The sequence below is a fragment of the Myotis nattereri genome (assembly GCF_964212035.1).
Source record: "Myotis nattereri genome assembly, chromosome: 2".
In the NCBI taxonomy this organism is placed as follows: Eukaryota; Metazoa; Chordata; class Mammalia; order Chiroptera; family Vespertilionidae; genus Myotis; species Myotis nattereri.
Genome location: NC_138076.1, coordinates 153,654,674 through 153,670,797, shown reverse-complemented (window position 1 = coordinate 153,670,797; position 16,124 = coordinate 153,654,674). Strand labels below are relative to the sequence as shown.

General features: G+C 39.6%; 1 protein-coding gene across 1 annotated transcript in view; it reads right to left on the bottom strand.

Annotated features, from left to right (window-relative positions):
• Positions 1–6,901: 6,901 nt before the first annotated feature.
• Positions 6,902–16,124, bottom strand: part of WIF1 (WNT inhibitory factor 1) — a 77,449-nt gene continuing 68,226 nt past the window's right edge. The window contains exons 8-10 of the mRNA XM_081084506.1: positions 11,842–11,937; positions 11,328–11,423; positions 6,902–7,752 (exon numbers count right to left, since the gene is read on the bottom strand). Coding sequence (XP_080940632.1) covers positions 7,631–7,752; positions 11,328–11,423; positions 11,842–11,937 — 314 coding nt within the window. The 3' untranslated portion in view covers positions 6,902–7,630. The remainder of the gene's footprint in view (positions 7,753–11,327; positions 11,424–11,841; positions 11,938–16,124) is intronic.

Sequence of the window (16,124 nt, the reverse complement as noted above, 5' to 3'; positions counted from 1 at the left end):
TGATGGCCTTTACATCTTTATAACATGTGACTTGAGACCCAAGACTAACCTGTAATCCTGGTAGACTGCAATTTTTACAGTAGGTATCTAATTTCTGAAGTCTATCCTAAGGTCTTTCTGAGATTTTAAAAAGTCACTGATGCAGCAGTTCTCAACCTGTGGGTTGCGACCCCTGAAAATACATCCTGCATATCAGATATTTACATTACGATTCATAACAGTAGCAAAATTACAGTTATGAAGTAGCAATGAAAATAATTTTATGGTTGAGGGTCACCACAACACGAGGAACTGTATTAAAGGGTCGTGGCATTAGGAAGGTTGAGAACCACTGTAAGAGCTTATCTCCATGGCCATTTCCTTGTTGCCTTAGCAGAAAGGCCAAGGCCAATGACATTCTGGCTCATGAAGCAACCATTCACATGTGAGTGTCGGCTGGAGCAAGCACACACCTTCTTGCAGAGAGGTTGTCTCCTGAAGAAACCCAATAGCATTTGTTCAATAAATGATTTTTCCTTGTTGGATTTCAGAATCCAAGAAGAGTTGGCTGGTGATTATATGAGTCTGGAATTTTAGGAAAAGGGAATGTAGTTATTAGTTTTTTGAATGAACCAATCCAATATGCATTAATTTTGAGTCTGCTTTGTACGAGACCCCAAGACACAGGTTTATGGGAGAGCAAGAGGATATCATTTCCATCTCCACTCTGTTTCCTATTAAGTTCGAAGGTTTCAAACTCACCCCTTTTTACTTATTACAAGTAAATGTTCTTCATTTATGTGTACCCTGGTATATGGTCATTAAGCTGATGTTAGGTTAGAGTGCCTGATCGATCTCTAAAAACATAGAAACATCATTTTAAGAAATGTTTTCAACAATGTTAATACATGGGGGGCGCTGGGGAGCCAATTACCAAAAGCCAACTGTTTTACTATTTAAAACGGAAGTTCTTTGTGTTGCAAATTACAAGCTCCCATTTTCCTTGAATTAGATTGCATTAAATTTTTTTTTATTGTCTAAAGTTTTACATATGTTTCCTTTTTCCTCAATTGCCCCCCCCCCGCACCCCCACCCCCATTCCCACCCCGGGGAAGCCCCCACCGCCCCAGTGTCTGTGTCCATTGGTTATGCTAATATGCATGCACACAAGTCCTTTGGTTGCTCTCCACCCCCACCCCACCCCCGCCCCCTGCCATTTGTCTTTGGATCTATTCTTGTTCATCAAATTATGTGTTGTTTTTTTTTTTTAAGAAAAAAAGAGAATGTAATAAAGTTCCAGCTTCAGAGACCTGGTTATTCTAGGGCTATGTTCCCCAAGGTGTGCTATGTGGAATTTTATTCCTGGGAAATGCTTTAGGGAAAAATTTCTCTTTGATCAAGTAAGTTTGGGGAATGCTGAATGTCAGTGCCCTCTTTGAGATATACAAGGTGCAGTCGCGTGGTAAAGGCTCTGGGTGGTGCTCCTGTGAAGACGTCTTCCTCATTTAGTGTAACTCCCCTTCTCTTAGACTTCCCCTGTTTTCATATAACACCTATTAATATCTCCAGCAATTGGCATTCTCCAGGACAGGAGTTTGGAGTCCCCACACCAGGGTGATTACTGCTTCTAAACCGTTTTGTGATCTCCACATCCTGCGCTGTTTCTCCTTTGAATGAACAACCCCTCTCAGAGATGCTGTGACCCAGAATTTCCACAGAAGGGTTCTCTAAAAGCTTTGGGAGGCTACTTCTGTGTTGGGCTAATGCTCACCCGGAAAGCCACCTTCCTGGTTCTGATACTCCACTCTGCTAGGACTCTCACTAAGGTACCTCCCTAAGGTCTCAGTTTCGGGTTGGCACACATGGAAAAGCTCGGACACTTGGCAAAGCCAGGGAGGCTACAACTTGCTTCAATTTCAACGTGATGGTCTGTTTCAAAGGTCATATTTTTCTTCTAAAGGCGCAACCGCTGTAGTAATTTCCTTTCGTACGTTTTTAGCCGTTTAGCTGGAGACAAGTTGTCATGGAATAACCTGTGTTCACATCCTTTCAAGGGTGGCTTGCATGTGGAGCCAGGACGGCTGCAGCCTGAAGGCTCACCTCGGCTCGTTACTCTGAAGCTGCCTTCTCAAGTCTGGTTTTGGTTTAGAAACAAAGTAGTACGTAATCCAAATAAACAAGCCAGGGCACACTATCCAAATGACTGAGAAGCAAAGCAACTTTCAAACTACAGTAGGGTTTACCTCTCATGACACAAGCCAAGGACTCATTATTCACCAAGGTGCCCGGGGGACGGGGAGCCGCTGGCTGGCTGGCTGGCTGGCTGGCTGGCTGGCTTCCTCAGAGGCAGCACTTGCTCCTTCCCAAAGCGTGTTGTGTTGTAGGCACAGATGCAGACTCTGTGCGGATACTCATCTTTGCAGAATAGAAAAAAGATCACAGATTTGCTGTTTCGTTTAGTGTTTCCTCGAAGTGAGGCAAAACTCATTTAGATTTGGGGACATTTGTGTTTGGGGTTTCTGGAGAACATCGCGAGGCTCTTTATTAAATCAAGCTTCCATGGGTGGGGATGCACTTCGCTTCTGTCCCAAGGCTTAAGCTCCCCGCTCCAGCCAGGCTTCTGCCTTTCTGCCTCCTAATAAGAAACAGCAGTTGTAAGTTGGAATGACCCAAGATTATCTTTTTGGTTAAAATGGATTGTTCACAGAATTCTGAAAACTGTCTTTCCCTTGTGAGCTATAAACTTAAAGCTACAAATTCTTTCTTTCTTTCTTTGAGGTTCAAAGGACCTGACTGGATCGAAGCAGGAGACAATAAATTGGGTCCCCTTAATTTGCCCTCTACTTTCTTATTTTTGTGTTTACCATGCTAAGAACAGGAGAAATTCAGTAAATGGTCACTGACTTAGCTGGTTTGCTGGTTAATGATTCTTCCATTCTCAAAGCTTGGGTTGTGACAGTCTGCCGTGAGGCTGGAGTTGAGAGAGGGAAAGGCAAGGGAAGAGCTCATTTGGCCCGTGCCTGAAGAGAGGCAGATGTTTTTACCGGAACTTCCTTGTGCATGGACCTGAGAACGTGCTCCTCGACAAGGCCAACTTCATAGGTATGTGACATGTGCAGCTGCACAGGGCCTGGCACTAGGGTGACCTCCAGGTTTGGTTTGATGCTTTGCTTCAAACCATCTTAAAATTCTTAATACATTTAGAACAAGGGTCCCACATTTAAACTTTTCTCTGGGCCCCTCAAATTATATCACTGGTTGTTCTCCTGGGTTATAGCCCCAGGCTCCCTGCTCTTCTCTTGCTCTTCCCTCCCACCCATGGCCCCGATTCAGCCTCAAGATCATGCTCAAGGCTGGACTGTCAGTGTCATGTCCCCAGGAGCAGGGTGCTGGGTATTCAGCCCACAGTGAGTCAAGTTTGATTGATCCTCCTGTGGATTTGATGGATGATTTGTCATTTCAAAGTAGCTTTTTTTTGCTTTGGACTTTCAAGAAATGTCAGATAATTTCAATAGTTGTGCAAATTGAACACGATTAGGAAGGCAAATGTGTTTCCAAGGAAAAACCGTGCAATGTAAATGCTTCATAAAAATTATTTTTCATTTGTAATTTGTATACTCTTATTGACAATAAACCAGTAAACAGGTGCAAAATCCATTTGCATTTGGAGTTTTCATTAGAATTTTAAGAAATCTTACCGAACACCTGAATACTTGGTTTTATGATGTCAGTTTCCTGAATGTGGTTTCCATTTTGTATAGAAATCCATATGGAGGACATTTATTCAGTGTGCTTATTAAGCTTTTATATTTGTACCACTTGCATGAGCCATCTAAAAATTATGACGACGACACTCCTGTTGTTGGACAGTCATGTTTTTTCTTTTTATTGCCCCACGAAATTCTCCTAAAATGGCCATATTTCTCATTTATCAAAATTAAAAATTGCTCACCTCATGACATCCCCCTCCCTCCCCTACTTTGGTAGAAATGTTTTTATTAAACTGCACGTCATTGTGATGATGTGTGTCTTGCTCTCAATTAGAACAGAATAAGGGCTTCATCTTCGGCTGTGCCTCAGCCTATCAGGTTAAAATTGTGTTATAAGGCTCACTGGACTTGGAATGAGATAGGGAAAAAATTAGTTCCACAGTTTGTTGTTTTTTTTTAGAAGGAGCACTGCATATGGTTGGAGGGAATACTTTGAGAAGCCACTTGGAGGGGATGTTAAGAATTTCAAGGAGCATGCTCAAGTAACAATATGCTTAATGAACTTCCCTCTGAGTAGCTTGGCGGGATTTAACTGGAGAGTTTTTGTTGGCTGGGTGGGGCACAGGATTTTTGGGTCAGAGAAAAATTGCCTGAGATGGTGGATAAGAAGCTGAACTCTGTCAGTCACCCTTTTTCTTATTTTTAACCTCTTATTCATGTAGCTCCTCTATAAATAAATGTGGAAGAGTTTATTTTAAAGACCCTCAAATGGAAAGGATGCCAAGAAGTAGCTTTCCCACTGACCTATATGTCTTGATCTAGTCCAAATGTAAGTTCTTTGTATAGTTTAACTTCTCCTGAGCAACTGGTTCGTTTTTGTGTTTACGGTCTTTGGGACCTGAAATGAGGCATGGCTTCCCTTTCGAGGTGCCTGGAGCAGGGCTTAGAGCTAAAATGCGGTGCACATCTCACAAGCGTGCAGGGGTCTCCCCTGGACACATTCTATGGTCTAACCTTGATTTCCTTTAGCCTCATTTTCCCACTCATTTTATCTTAGCAAATAGTATACATCTTTTCAGACAGCCTTCACTCCTTACTACTTTAACTTTTAAATTATTATTTAGAGGTGTTTTAAATATTCTCCTCCTCCTCCTCTTTCTCATCCCTCTTCCTCCCCCTCTTCCTCTTCTGTGGTATAACTCCATATGAGTAATAACAATTATTTCATATCCCAGATTAGTGGCATTTGTTTCAAGAGCTGATCTCCACTGTTGTGATTCTACATAAAGTGACAAAGTAACGAAAGGGTATATCTTGGATAAAAACTCCTAATACATATGGTTAAGGGGAGAGGGGAGAGATGAAGTGCACAATGAGTTTGCCAAAGAGTGAAGTTCGTACTGTTATACAAATAAAGATATACATAGGTAAGCAGCAAGGGATGTTTACTGTATGTGGAGTCTAAAAACACAAGTGAAGCCTACTGCATTTCACCAAATCCATTATATATATATATAATTTTTAAAATAATTCAACATATAATTAGTATTACTCATTTATAACGTTAAATAATACTTAATAAAGTATTGGCCTAACCTTCTAACTGTATTTTCAAGGCATTTCACACCAAGATGTCCTAAAGGCACTTTAAACTCAACATCTTCATAACTGAACTCACATCTCTGGAAGCTCACACCATTCCTCACTAGTGAATAGCGTGGCTGTCCAGGTTCCTCTCTCTTCTTAACCCCTGGACCCCCAGTCATCTAGTCCCTGCTTAGACGTGAACTCTCTGCTGAGTCCAAACTCTCCTCTCTGACACTAACGTCATTTCAGATTCTATTATCTCTCCTCTTTACCTGAGGTCTCCTATGGGGTGTGTGTATGCTCCAGGGTGTATACCAAACCATCTTTTGGGTAAGTGAAGAAAATATTAGAGCTTCTACTTATATTTTTCTCTTCATTTTAATATTTCTGGCTTTTAAAATGTATACATTATAATAGTCATATATACATAAGACTATGTGCTCAACTATTTATAATGGGTTATGCAATCAGAATGGTCTGGGGGTGACCAACCTAGTCTATAGCAGTTTGCCACCCTACCTCCAGTCTAACTTCCCACCAACCTATTTTTCATCTATGAGCTTACTAGTAAAGTGCTTAGAATAAACTAAGCACTATATAAATGTTAGCTCTGTTATTATTATAATTATTATCATCCTATCCCCAAATTTAATTTTCTTCCACTTAGATCCTTATTACCATGCAATTGGATTTTTACTTAAAAGTCTTAAATAAATAAATTGATTCTCATGTTAGGATCCCAAGGTTAGCTTCCTGGCTGCTGGTCTGCTTTGCAAGCTCTATGCGACCCCAGGCTGACACTCTGGGCTCTGGCTAGTTAGAGGAGAAAGACTGCCGAGGTCCAGCACAATAACAAGCTATGTCCCCTCTGCTGCCACCTCTGCCTGGACCACCTCCTGCAACAGACACTTCCCTAAATCCCACAGCTGATCATTGCCACGCCCTAGCATAGGAAACTTGTACACTTCAGAATATCTGTAAAATAAAGTTCACATTTCCTTGGGAGAATAAAATATGTTGGAAAGTTGCTACCTAGTATTTGTGGAGTTTTGCCTTCTACCATATTTGCTGAGAGAAAGGAAGGAGAAAGGACAGCAGAGCCTAAGGCGCCAGAGTCAGATGCGAGGATTGAAACCTGTCCCTATTATTTGAAACCATTCCCTATCGGGTGTGATCTTGGTAAATTGCTTCTTGTCACCATGACCCAGTTTTCTTGTCTGTAAAAGTGCACAATGATACCCACCTCCTAGGATTGTAAGGTAACACACAATGTTTGTGGGAAATGACAGGTTTTTAATAATGATAGCAGTTTTCATTGATGCCATTCCGACACCTTCAGAAAGTCTTCCACATTGGATATTTGACACATTCTAGTTAGGGAAGACCTCTGGAAAGACACAACTGAGCTGAGAACGGGCAAATTGGAGTGTTGCAGGCAGTGACAACAGGGTGCTGTGCAGAGAGAGGGAGTTGGGAGGGAGAGACGAGGATAGAGAGCTAAGACAGGGTCTGAGGATGGAATAGCTTCTCTTCGTAAGGGTGTTGGAGTTTCAACTACCGCTCAACTGCAACGAACTTTATTTCCGTAAGATAGCACATGCAAAGATCACTCCATAAAACACTTTGAAAACTAAAAGCAGCACCTTTATTTTATACATACAAACAGTATAAAATGTTTATTATGTAAGAGCTGTGTTTTGTTTACAATATATTATATTGCTTCAAGCCAATGCCAAAAGTTCATACATTATATTCCCTATTTTATTGTGTTTACAATATATTATATTGTTTAAATGCCACTCCCACAGTGTTACTTCTTTTCTTTTTTTAATAGTGAATTCTCTGGAATCATCGTAAGGTCAAAATATATTGTATTGAGAGTTTAAAAAGAAGGGCAATTAAAAATGTGACAAATGTCTAAATACATGACAGTAAAATTTGAAATGCTGTAACTTCACGATTAATTGCTTCATCCAAACCCTTGTGATTTATGCTTGTTTGTTCCATTTACCTTCTCTAATGTACCCCTGCCCTTCCACACCATGGATGCATTGTGATTTTGGAAATTACCTGTCAACTACACACTGAAAAGACAAAATGTTAACCTGATCAACTGCCATAATATAAAATCTGTCCCAAAGCACTGAAACTAGAAAATCTATACCATCATGCTACAGATGTACTTAGAAAACTTAAAAGGAAGAGTAAATATCAGCTCAGTGATTTATAATGAAGCTAATAAAATTCAGGCCAGTATTCTTAACTGTAATGAACATTATTTGAACATTCAACACATGAAAGGTTAACAAAGGCTATGAACTTGGTGTAACTTAAAACGTTTCAGATGTCGGAGTTCACCAGATGTAATTGGATTCAGGTGGATCCTGCCGCTCCTCAGCCTTTTTAGGTGAAGGCGTGTGCTGCCTGAGCCCTGCGCCTGCTGGCCTCAGGGCATGCATGAGGCTGGCTCCGTACCCTGCAAAATTATTCATAGCTTAAAAGAAAAGAAACTACAAAAACAGGCTCTTCAGATTCATTATTAACCATTCAAATGAAATCCATTTTCCCTTTTCAACCCAGAGTGAAAGACCACAGCAACCACAAAAAGCTACCTGAAGGAAGAGATGCTACGCGTTCAAAATCCCTGTTAAAAGAAATCCATTTTTACTAACTCCATCAACTCCGGCTTCCATGGAATGTCTGACTCACTGTGTATTTTGGCCATGCAGAAACTCCTCATGCAAAGTTTGGATGGATATGATTGAATGGAAGGATCTTCTCCACCCAACGGCTGGGAACAAGGTATCGCCGAGATCTCGAATGCAGGGAGACTTTTGCAGAAGGTTTGACTATTGATTCTTTTCATGGCATTGCAAAACTAGCCTCGATTATATTGTTCAATATAATAACCTCCACTCTTCATATAGACCACACGATCAGGCTATTGCACTAACACAAAATAGGGATTTTGTAAAAATTAAGGACTTTAATTGCACATTTAGAGAAAGGGTTGTAATTTGAACTGACTCATCAGTGGGGATTTGTGAGTTTAGCCGAGGTGGGCATGTATCTATTTCCAGCTCAGTTGTTGGTAAGTAGAGTGTAGCACTGAGTTACACAACTTGAGACCTCCCTTGCTCCTACTTGTGAACTTTTGGAGTTGCTCGGAGCACCGGCTCATTTCTACTGATTTCTTAAAACTGATCCAAGACAGCAATCACATTGTAAAAATCTGCCTCCATTTTCCTGTGCATTAGAATCAAGTTCGGCATTTCATTTGTTCCTCGTGGTTTTTAAATGCAAGCATGCCATTAAATACGCACTGAGAACAGAATACTTTGTGCCTGAATGTGTTTCTTTGAATTGTCAGTATGTAGGCTAGTAGCTCATGGGACAGCCAAAACATGAGCCAACAATGTGCTGGAGGAAATCCCTACCCTGCCTCTCGCCCTGCCACCCATGAAGCCCAAACCTCCCTGCTGGTGAGGGTGAACCTAAGCAGAGAAGTCTGTCTCCAGTATCCTCCTCCCCACTCAGATGCCTGGGTGCCGGGGACCTCCCAACGTGTCACCCCACTGGGAATCTGTTCACAGAAGAACTCTGTGTCTTAGAGCTTCCTTGTTACCACCCTCAAGTCGAAATAAACCTCATTCTTTCTGCCTTGATTCTCTTAGGTAATGTATAAAATGGCTGGGTGGCCTCTCCCAGACACACATTTGCATTTTAATCAAGCACCAACGCATCTTCTGGGTGCACAGTGCCTTGCTCGGAAGGAGGTAGACTGATGAGGGAGCTTTCAGCAGCACGGTCTACAAGTGGGGTGCTATCTGAAGTTGGCAGACCTGTCAGAATTGTTCATCTATGCTCCACGACGCCCCTGGCTTGCCTTCTTTTTGGAAGAGTGCCTGGAGTGTCAGCAGGGACAGTGCCCCTCATACTGTCCTCCCATCACTCTCAGGGGCCACCAGGCTCCAGACATGAGACCCCAAGGACCTTTGTAGTTGAATCCTGGGATGGGTAGTCTGACCTCATCCCTAGGACTTCTGAAAAGGTCATCTGATTTTGGGACAAGCCTTACAGTTTGTATCCAGTTTAGGGTAGAACAAAGGGTTTGGTTTACTCTTTCCCAAAATAGCTCTAGAAAAGTTTAGCTTTCTATAGGTCTTTTGGTCCAAAGAAGGTTTCCTGGTACGTATGTCCTAACAGGGATACCATTCAACCATCACCACTTGGGTAAAGGGCTATTTTCCAGAGGAATCACATTTCTTTTTAAACTGTGCCCACCTGAAGCCAATTCAATCTATCCAATCAATTCAGTAGGTGAAAAAGAAGGAAGTCAATGTATTAGTGTAGCCTAGATCAGACCCAACTACCTTAAAATAAATAAGCATGTGTACCTACATATAAGTGTATTACGTATACATAAGAATAATATAATGTGAGCATCTTCAAATCAGCACAAAAATAAATTTGAGGTTGAAAAATATAAATGTAAATACTTGTTATCTATTTATATTAATATGAATAAAATAATATCATATATATTTTAAAACGAATATATTTTTCTCAGCAACTCTGTTGATCATTTCCACATTTACTGGGCTACATGCTTCACCCTTTGGAGACCCTTGATCTAGAAAAACATCTGATCTGTAAATGATGTGTTCAATTGTATCCATTATTTTGGATACACGATATGCTAGACCAGCGATTTTCAACCAGCATGCCACAAGAATTTTTAAAACATGCAATATCTGACTATTTAGTCAGGGACACTGACCTCTTTTCCCTTAGACTGTGCAATAAAAAATGACAACAGCCAACACAAGGATAGCATCTGGTGTGAATGCATCAAAATTCTACCTACTTTTTTTTTGTTAGATGGGCAAAATATGTATTTTTGATGTGCTGCAGAATTTTAGTAATTAGTCTGTGTGCACCATGAGATGAAAAGGGTTGAACATCGCTGTGCTAGACACATGTGGACTTCTGTTAGTGCAGGGTGTTATAGGCTAGTCTTCCTCTCCTGGAAGCAGAGTAAACAGTGGGTCCAGCTTAGGAGGCTGAGCTCTAGCTGCCTACTACACTGAATCTGCATTGTTTCTTTGGTTCACTTGCAAATTGCCTGTCCCTCCCACCAGAACCTGGGCTCCACTCAACAGAGCCTCCTCTCCCTGTTCACTGGTGTGTCCCCAATGTCCAGATTCATAGTTAGCACAGAGAAGGTATCAACCACGGTGAAACAGTTGTGTTTAGCATGTCTCAATTTGGGTATAAAACAGGCCAGTGGTTTATTATCTCAATAGTAATTTGCTTTTTATCATCAGTAAATTGGGGGAAAAACCCAACTCCATCATAGCATCTCTCCCATACTTCTTAACCCTTTCTCTCCCTCAAAAGAACTCATTTAAAACATACCATACCAGTACAATTTTTAAAGATTTTAAACAGCAGAACTCTTTATGTTAGATATGCTAGTTGATAAATCTTGAATGACAAAATCAGAGCCATGAAGATACAATTCTGCATTTGATTTAAAATCTTACTTTTTTTTCTTTTAAAAAATATTTTATTGATTTTTACAGAGAGGAAGGGAGAGAGATAGAGAGTTAGAAACATCGATGAGAGAGAAACATCAATCAGCTGCCTTCAGCACACCCCCTACTGGGGATGTGCCCACAACCAAGGTACATGCCCTTGACCGGAATCGAACCTGGGACCCTTCAGTCTGCAGGCCGACACTCTATCCACTGAGCCAAACCGGTTACTTTTACTTGCCATTGCTTCCATACTTAATAGACCCATACTTCCAAATCAACCTGTTTTACTAATTTAATCTAGGAAATCTTTGTGGTGATATTTTACAATGAGGCATTCTCTTTACACTCTCAAGCTTAGGCTAAAGTGCAGAGAGCTGCAGGCAGCAGGAGGAAGCATGGGAGAGAAGAGGCAGAGAAGTTGCTTTAATGAAATGGAAAGCAGGCTGAGTTATGAGCTGTCTTTCAGTCTTTGGAGCCAAGAAACAGACGTGAAAGAGGCCATCTCACTCACTTTTATTGCAGTGTCTTCCATGCCAGCCTTCCTGACACTGGCATTTGTTGGGCTCATGGCAGGTTCCGTGTGTCCCACAGCCAGGCTCGCAGACAGCTACAATCAAAGGAGATAAAAAGGATGTTTCCTGAGCTTTCAATTCTCAACAGAAACACACAGCTGTTTTTCTTGCTGTTCTTTAGAATGTGTTAGAGTTGGCTTCATCCCCTCATTTCTTTTTTTCCTGTCAATCTTCAGCTCCAAGTTGGTTTGGGACTTACTGAGAAGGTCCTGAAAGCGATCTTAAACTAAGTTTGATGCTTCTCATTCACAAGAGACACTCAGCAGAAGTGTCTAACTTTTTATACATGTGTGGATTTCATACGACGTTTTTAGTCTACATAAAGGCAACCTATGTGTCCGGGAAGAAAGGTTCAGGTCTAGGTAACATGCAGCAGGCACAGAAGTTATGTAGAACAAGACTACGGCTACTTTCATAATCCCTTTCCCAGACCCATGTGTATGGGGTACTTACGCTTTGAACAGAGGTCTCCTTGGTAACCTTTGGAGCACTTACATTTGCTTTTACCAATGCATTTACCTCCATTTCGACAGGGTTGTGGGCATTTGCCTGAAACAGAAAAGAATGCAAGTAAGCAAGGAACTCTGTGTTTCATTCAGAGGTAATTACATTTTTCAAAGAAACTGCCAGGCTTTGGGAGGATAAAGCTACTAAATGACAGTTATTTCCATTTATTTCAGATTTAATCTGGCTTTGATTCTGCTTGAATTTCTTTTTGGAAAAAAACAGGCTAGTATTTTTACTTATAATTTTGAATATATATCTTTCACAATTAATGTGCTGCCCAAATGCTATCTTTACATTACTTTTTCATAAACAATATTTTAATTGATTCATAAGCCCTTAGAATTTAAGATATACTAACAGCTGAGATAGGATGACCCTGTAAATGATCTTTCCTTTGCGTTCTGAAAGCAGGCTGACACCTGTACCTGATATCATCTGTTGTAGCCTAAGATTCTCTAGAAAGGAGGGCTTACATGCACATAGTTTATTTGGGGAAATGATCCTAGGAAACAAGAATGGGGAATGGGAAGAGTGGAACAGAAGGGAAAGCCAACACAAAAGTATGTTTGTGAGTGGGGCATCACTGTGGCAATCGGGTTCTACCCTACTGCGTCCTGCTGAGGATGGCACCTTCAAGTCTCCTCAAAGAAGGGAGAGGGGAGCATCTATTTATCAGCACCTCCGTCCCACTGGTCAAGGGTCACCCCGTAGGATAACTTCCTTGTGCTTCCATTCTGCAACTGTGTGAATACAGGTGGTATTTTTTTAGGACTCAGGGGAGTATGAATGGAAAGCAGGAGAACTGGAACAGCTAAGATGAGGTGCAATCAGGTTATTCGTGTGAAAATCTGGGTGTCGCAGTAGTGGCTGGAGTGAAAGGCTGGCTGAGAAAGATGTCAGAGGAGCACAGAAGGTGCCTTGATACCACATCTGTGCATTTTTCTGGAATGTCTCAGATCTTAATAATACATCATTCTTCTTTTTTTAAAAAATCTATATGCCAAATGAGTATGGCTAATGTTTTCACAGATCTTTGAATCACATGATTTTAGAGCTGAATAGGGCCTTAGATGTAAAAACTATATAATAATTTTCTTTTTACTCCAGAAGCTACTCATTATCCCTCTGCAACCTAGAATTTGCCATCCTAAGGCTGAATTTTTTGAAGAAGTACAAGAGAAAGGTTTGTCCACACAGAACTGAAACCACATCCTGTAACTGGCACAACGATGTTGCAAAGAGCAAACAGCCAGTAGATTTTGGTAGTGGAGGAGTTTGGATATACGTATTTTTGTTATTGTTGTTCTTCTTTTCCACTTTAGCAGAATACTCACTGCAAAGGCCTCAATACATAAGGAGAAGAAATTAAATCTTTATCCTAAAATAACAACCCACCTTTCCTTCTCTAAGTTCTTTTATGGTCAAATGAAGCTTTGAAACAAATGAACTGCTATAATAGTTTACTGACAAGCACTATGCTTAACAAACATGAAGTGAATTCCATTATGAAAATCATTTTGCTAAAAACACACTTTTCTTTTCCTTTTACTTATCCAAAAGGACTTTCTTCACATATAAACCAAATGAAGCAGCATTTGGTCATGGTGAGACAATATAGACTTACCGTTGAGATGTTAAAATTTCTCAAAAACCTAGGATGCCATTAGATCTTTAGGTTTTTCTGGTGCATGGATGTTCCAGAAACAGGAACAACCTTAATTATTAAAAACAACCTTAATAATAGAATACTATCTTATTGTTGACCATTAAAAACCCAAAAGGGTCCTTTTTTCTGGGTTTGGATACAAAGAATAGCGCTTACTATTTGGTTAAGATCCTAACCTTTCCCTAAAGAAAAGGAATACCTAACTCTGAATTTCTGTTTGCATTTTTAAAAATCTGACTCTATCATATACACAAAATTGGATCATATCACAGTATTCTGCAATGCACTGAGGTCTTTCAAGAAAGCAAGATGTGGGACAATACTTATATGCCAGAAAAGATCGAGTACTTACTGTGAAATACTTGGTAAGCTCAACTGAAACCATGTTCTATGAGAAGTGAACGTGGTCACATAGAGAATGATTGGTGGAGAGGACTTTTTCATGGACTCCCTGAGCCTTATGTCTCCTTGGCAAGAGGTTCACGGAAGCCAGGAAGGAGAACATTCTCTCCTGGTTGTCACATGACAGAAATATGACTGCAGGCAACTATGGGAAGGCCACTCCTAGATCAAACCTCATGAAGCCCAAATCTCATGAAGATTGATTGTTTTAAAATTCAGAGGCTCATAAGTATCTTTAATATTGACTTCTTTTTCCTGAAAATATTTTATAACTAAATTCTATCCATTAGACAGTGGAAAACTGAGTCAACTTGAAAGATTACCAAAAAGAATTGCTGGAGACAAACAGATTTGATTAAGTTTGAACAGTTAGCATTTTTTGGTGGATGAGTCCAGTGAGGACAATGAAATATTGACAAAATAAAAAATTAAACTTCCTCCACCCACTGGATTGTGGGACACCTTCAATTTGCTACTCCACTTCACATAGAAAAAGATTAGAAAGGTTTACAATAATTACCAACAGTCATCATCTCTGGGTTTTAGGATTATGGGTGATTGTGATTATTTCATTCAATACTCTAAAATTTTTACAGAGAACTTTTATAATCATAAGAACCCATGAAGTTATTTTAAAAAACCCATTTACCATACAGTGTAATTCATTTGTGTCATTAATTTATTTGAAGGGTCATTAAAAATTTTAGGGAAATCTATACACCTTAAATAATAATAAATATATATTACATCCAGATATCTCTACTCATGGTCTTATTTGTTAACCTACAAATGTTTCTTATAATCAAGTCAGAATGAAATTTGAGAAGATATCAATCCTAATAGAGGCCATAAAAAAAGAAAATATAGATAATATCAACATATATATTTTCACTTAAAAAGACCATAAATAACAAGTGTCGGCAAGGATGTTGGCAGAGAAATTGAAACCTTGTACCTTACTGGGGGGAATGTAAAATGGCACAGCCTCTTTAGAAAATAGTTTGGAAGCTCCTCCAAAAATTAAATATAGATTTAACATACGGTCTGGCAATTCTACTCCTAGAGACTCAAGAGACCCATATGTTCACACAAAACGTATACATGAATGTTCATATAAGCATTATTCATCATAGCCCAAAGAAGAAACAAACAAATGTCCATCAATTGATGAATGGGTAAACAAAATGAGGTTGGTATAGCCATACAATGGAATATTATCCAGAAATTAAAAGGAAGCATGATATATGCTACAATATGGAGGAACCTTGAAAATATCATGCTAAGTGAATGAAGTCAGACACAAATGGCCGTATGTTATATGATTATATGAGTAGGAATAGGAAAATCTAGAGACAGAATAGGGAAATCTAAAGACAGAGAATGTAGATTAGTGGTTTCCAGGGTCTTAAGAAGAGGGAAATAAGGAGTGAATGCTAATGGGTACAGAGTTTTCTTTCGGGGTGATGGCATGTTTTGGTATTAGCTAGAAGTGCTGCATGATTTTGTGAATATACCGAATTGCATACTTTACAATGGTAAATTTTATGGCATGTGAACTATATCAATTAAAAAATAAGAATACATAAAATAATAGCATTATTTAACTCAAGGAACTGTTTCATCAATGGCCCAGCTATGAGAGAATACTCCAGAATTCAAAGAATTACAAAAGATTGTAAAGCAGTTATTATAGTTGGAAGTTATTTCTTTTATTTGCTTTTAAATTTTCTCTTAATTTCTTCTTTATTTTCTGAGGTATCCCATAAAAACACAGGTTGGTTTTTTTTAAAAAAAAAAATACATAATTAAACTTTTTGTCTCTATTACACCAGAGGTACTTCTATTCGAGACCTATTTCCACCTTTTTCTGGTAATGTGGCTCCTGTAATTGAAACAGAAAATTTCCTAAAATGATTTGAATATGATTTATGATAGGGATAATCAGGAGCTTTCAAAGGCCCACATTTTTGGTGCAGATAGGGAAAAAAAATAAAATAAGAATAGAAAACATTGTCACTGCCAATGGAAAGGTCATAAACCTGAGAGCATGAAAGGGCACACTTATATGAAGAGAAATGAGCCCATAAAACAAAGATTCATAAACATGAACCAACTATGCAAAGTCTGAGCATAAGTAAAGGGCAAAATTGAGGGGAGTGAG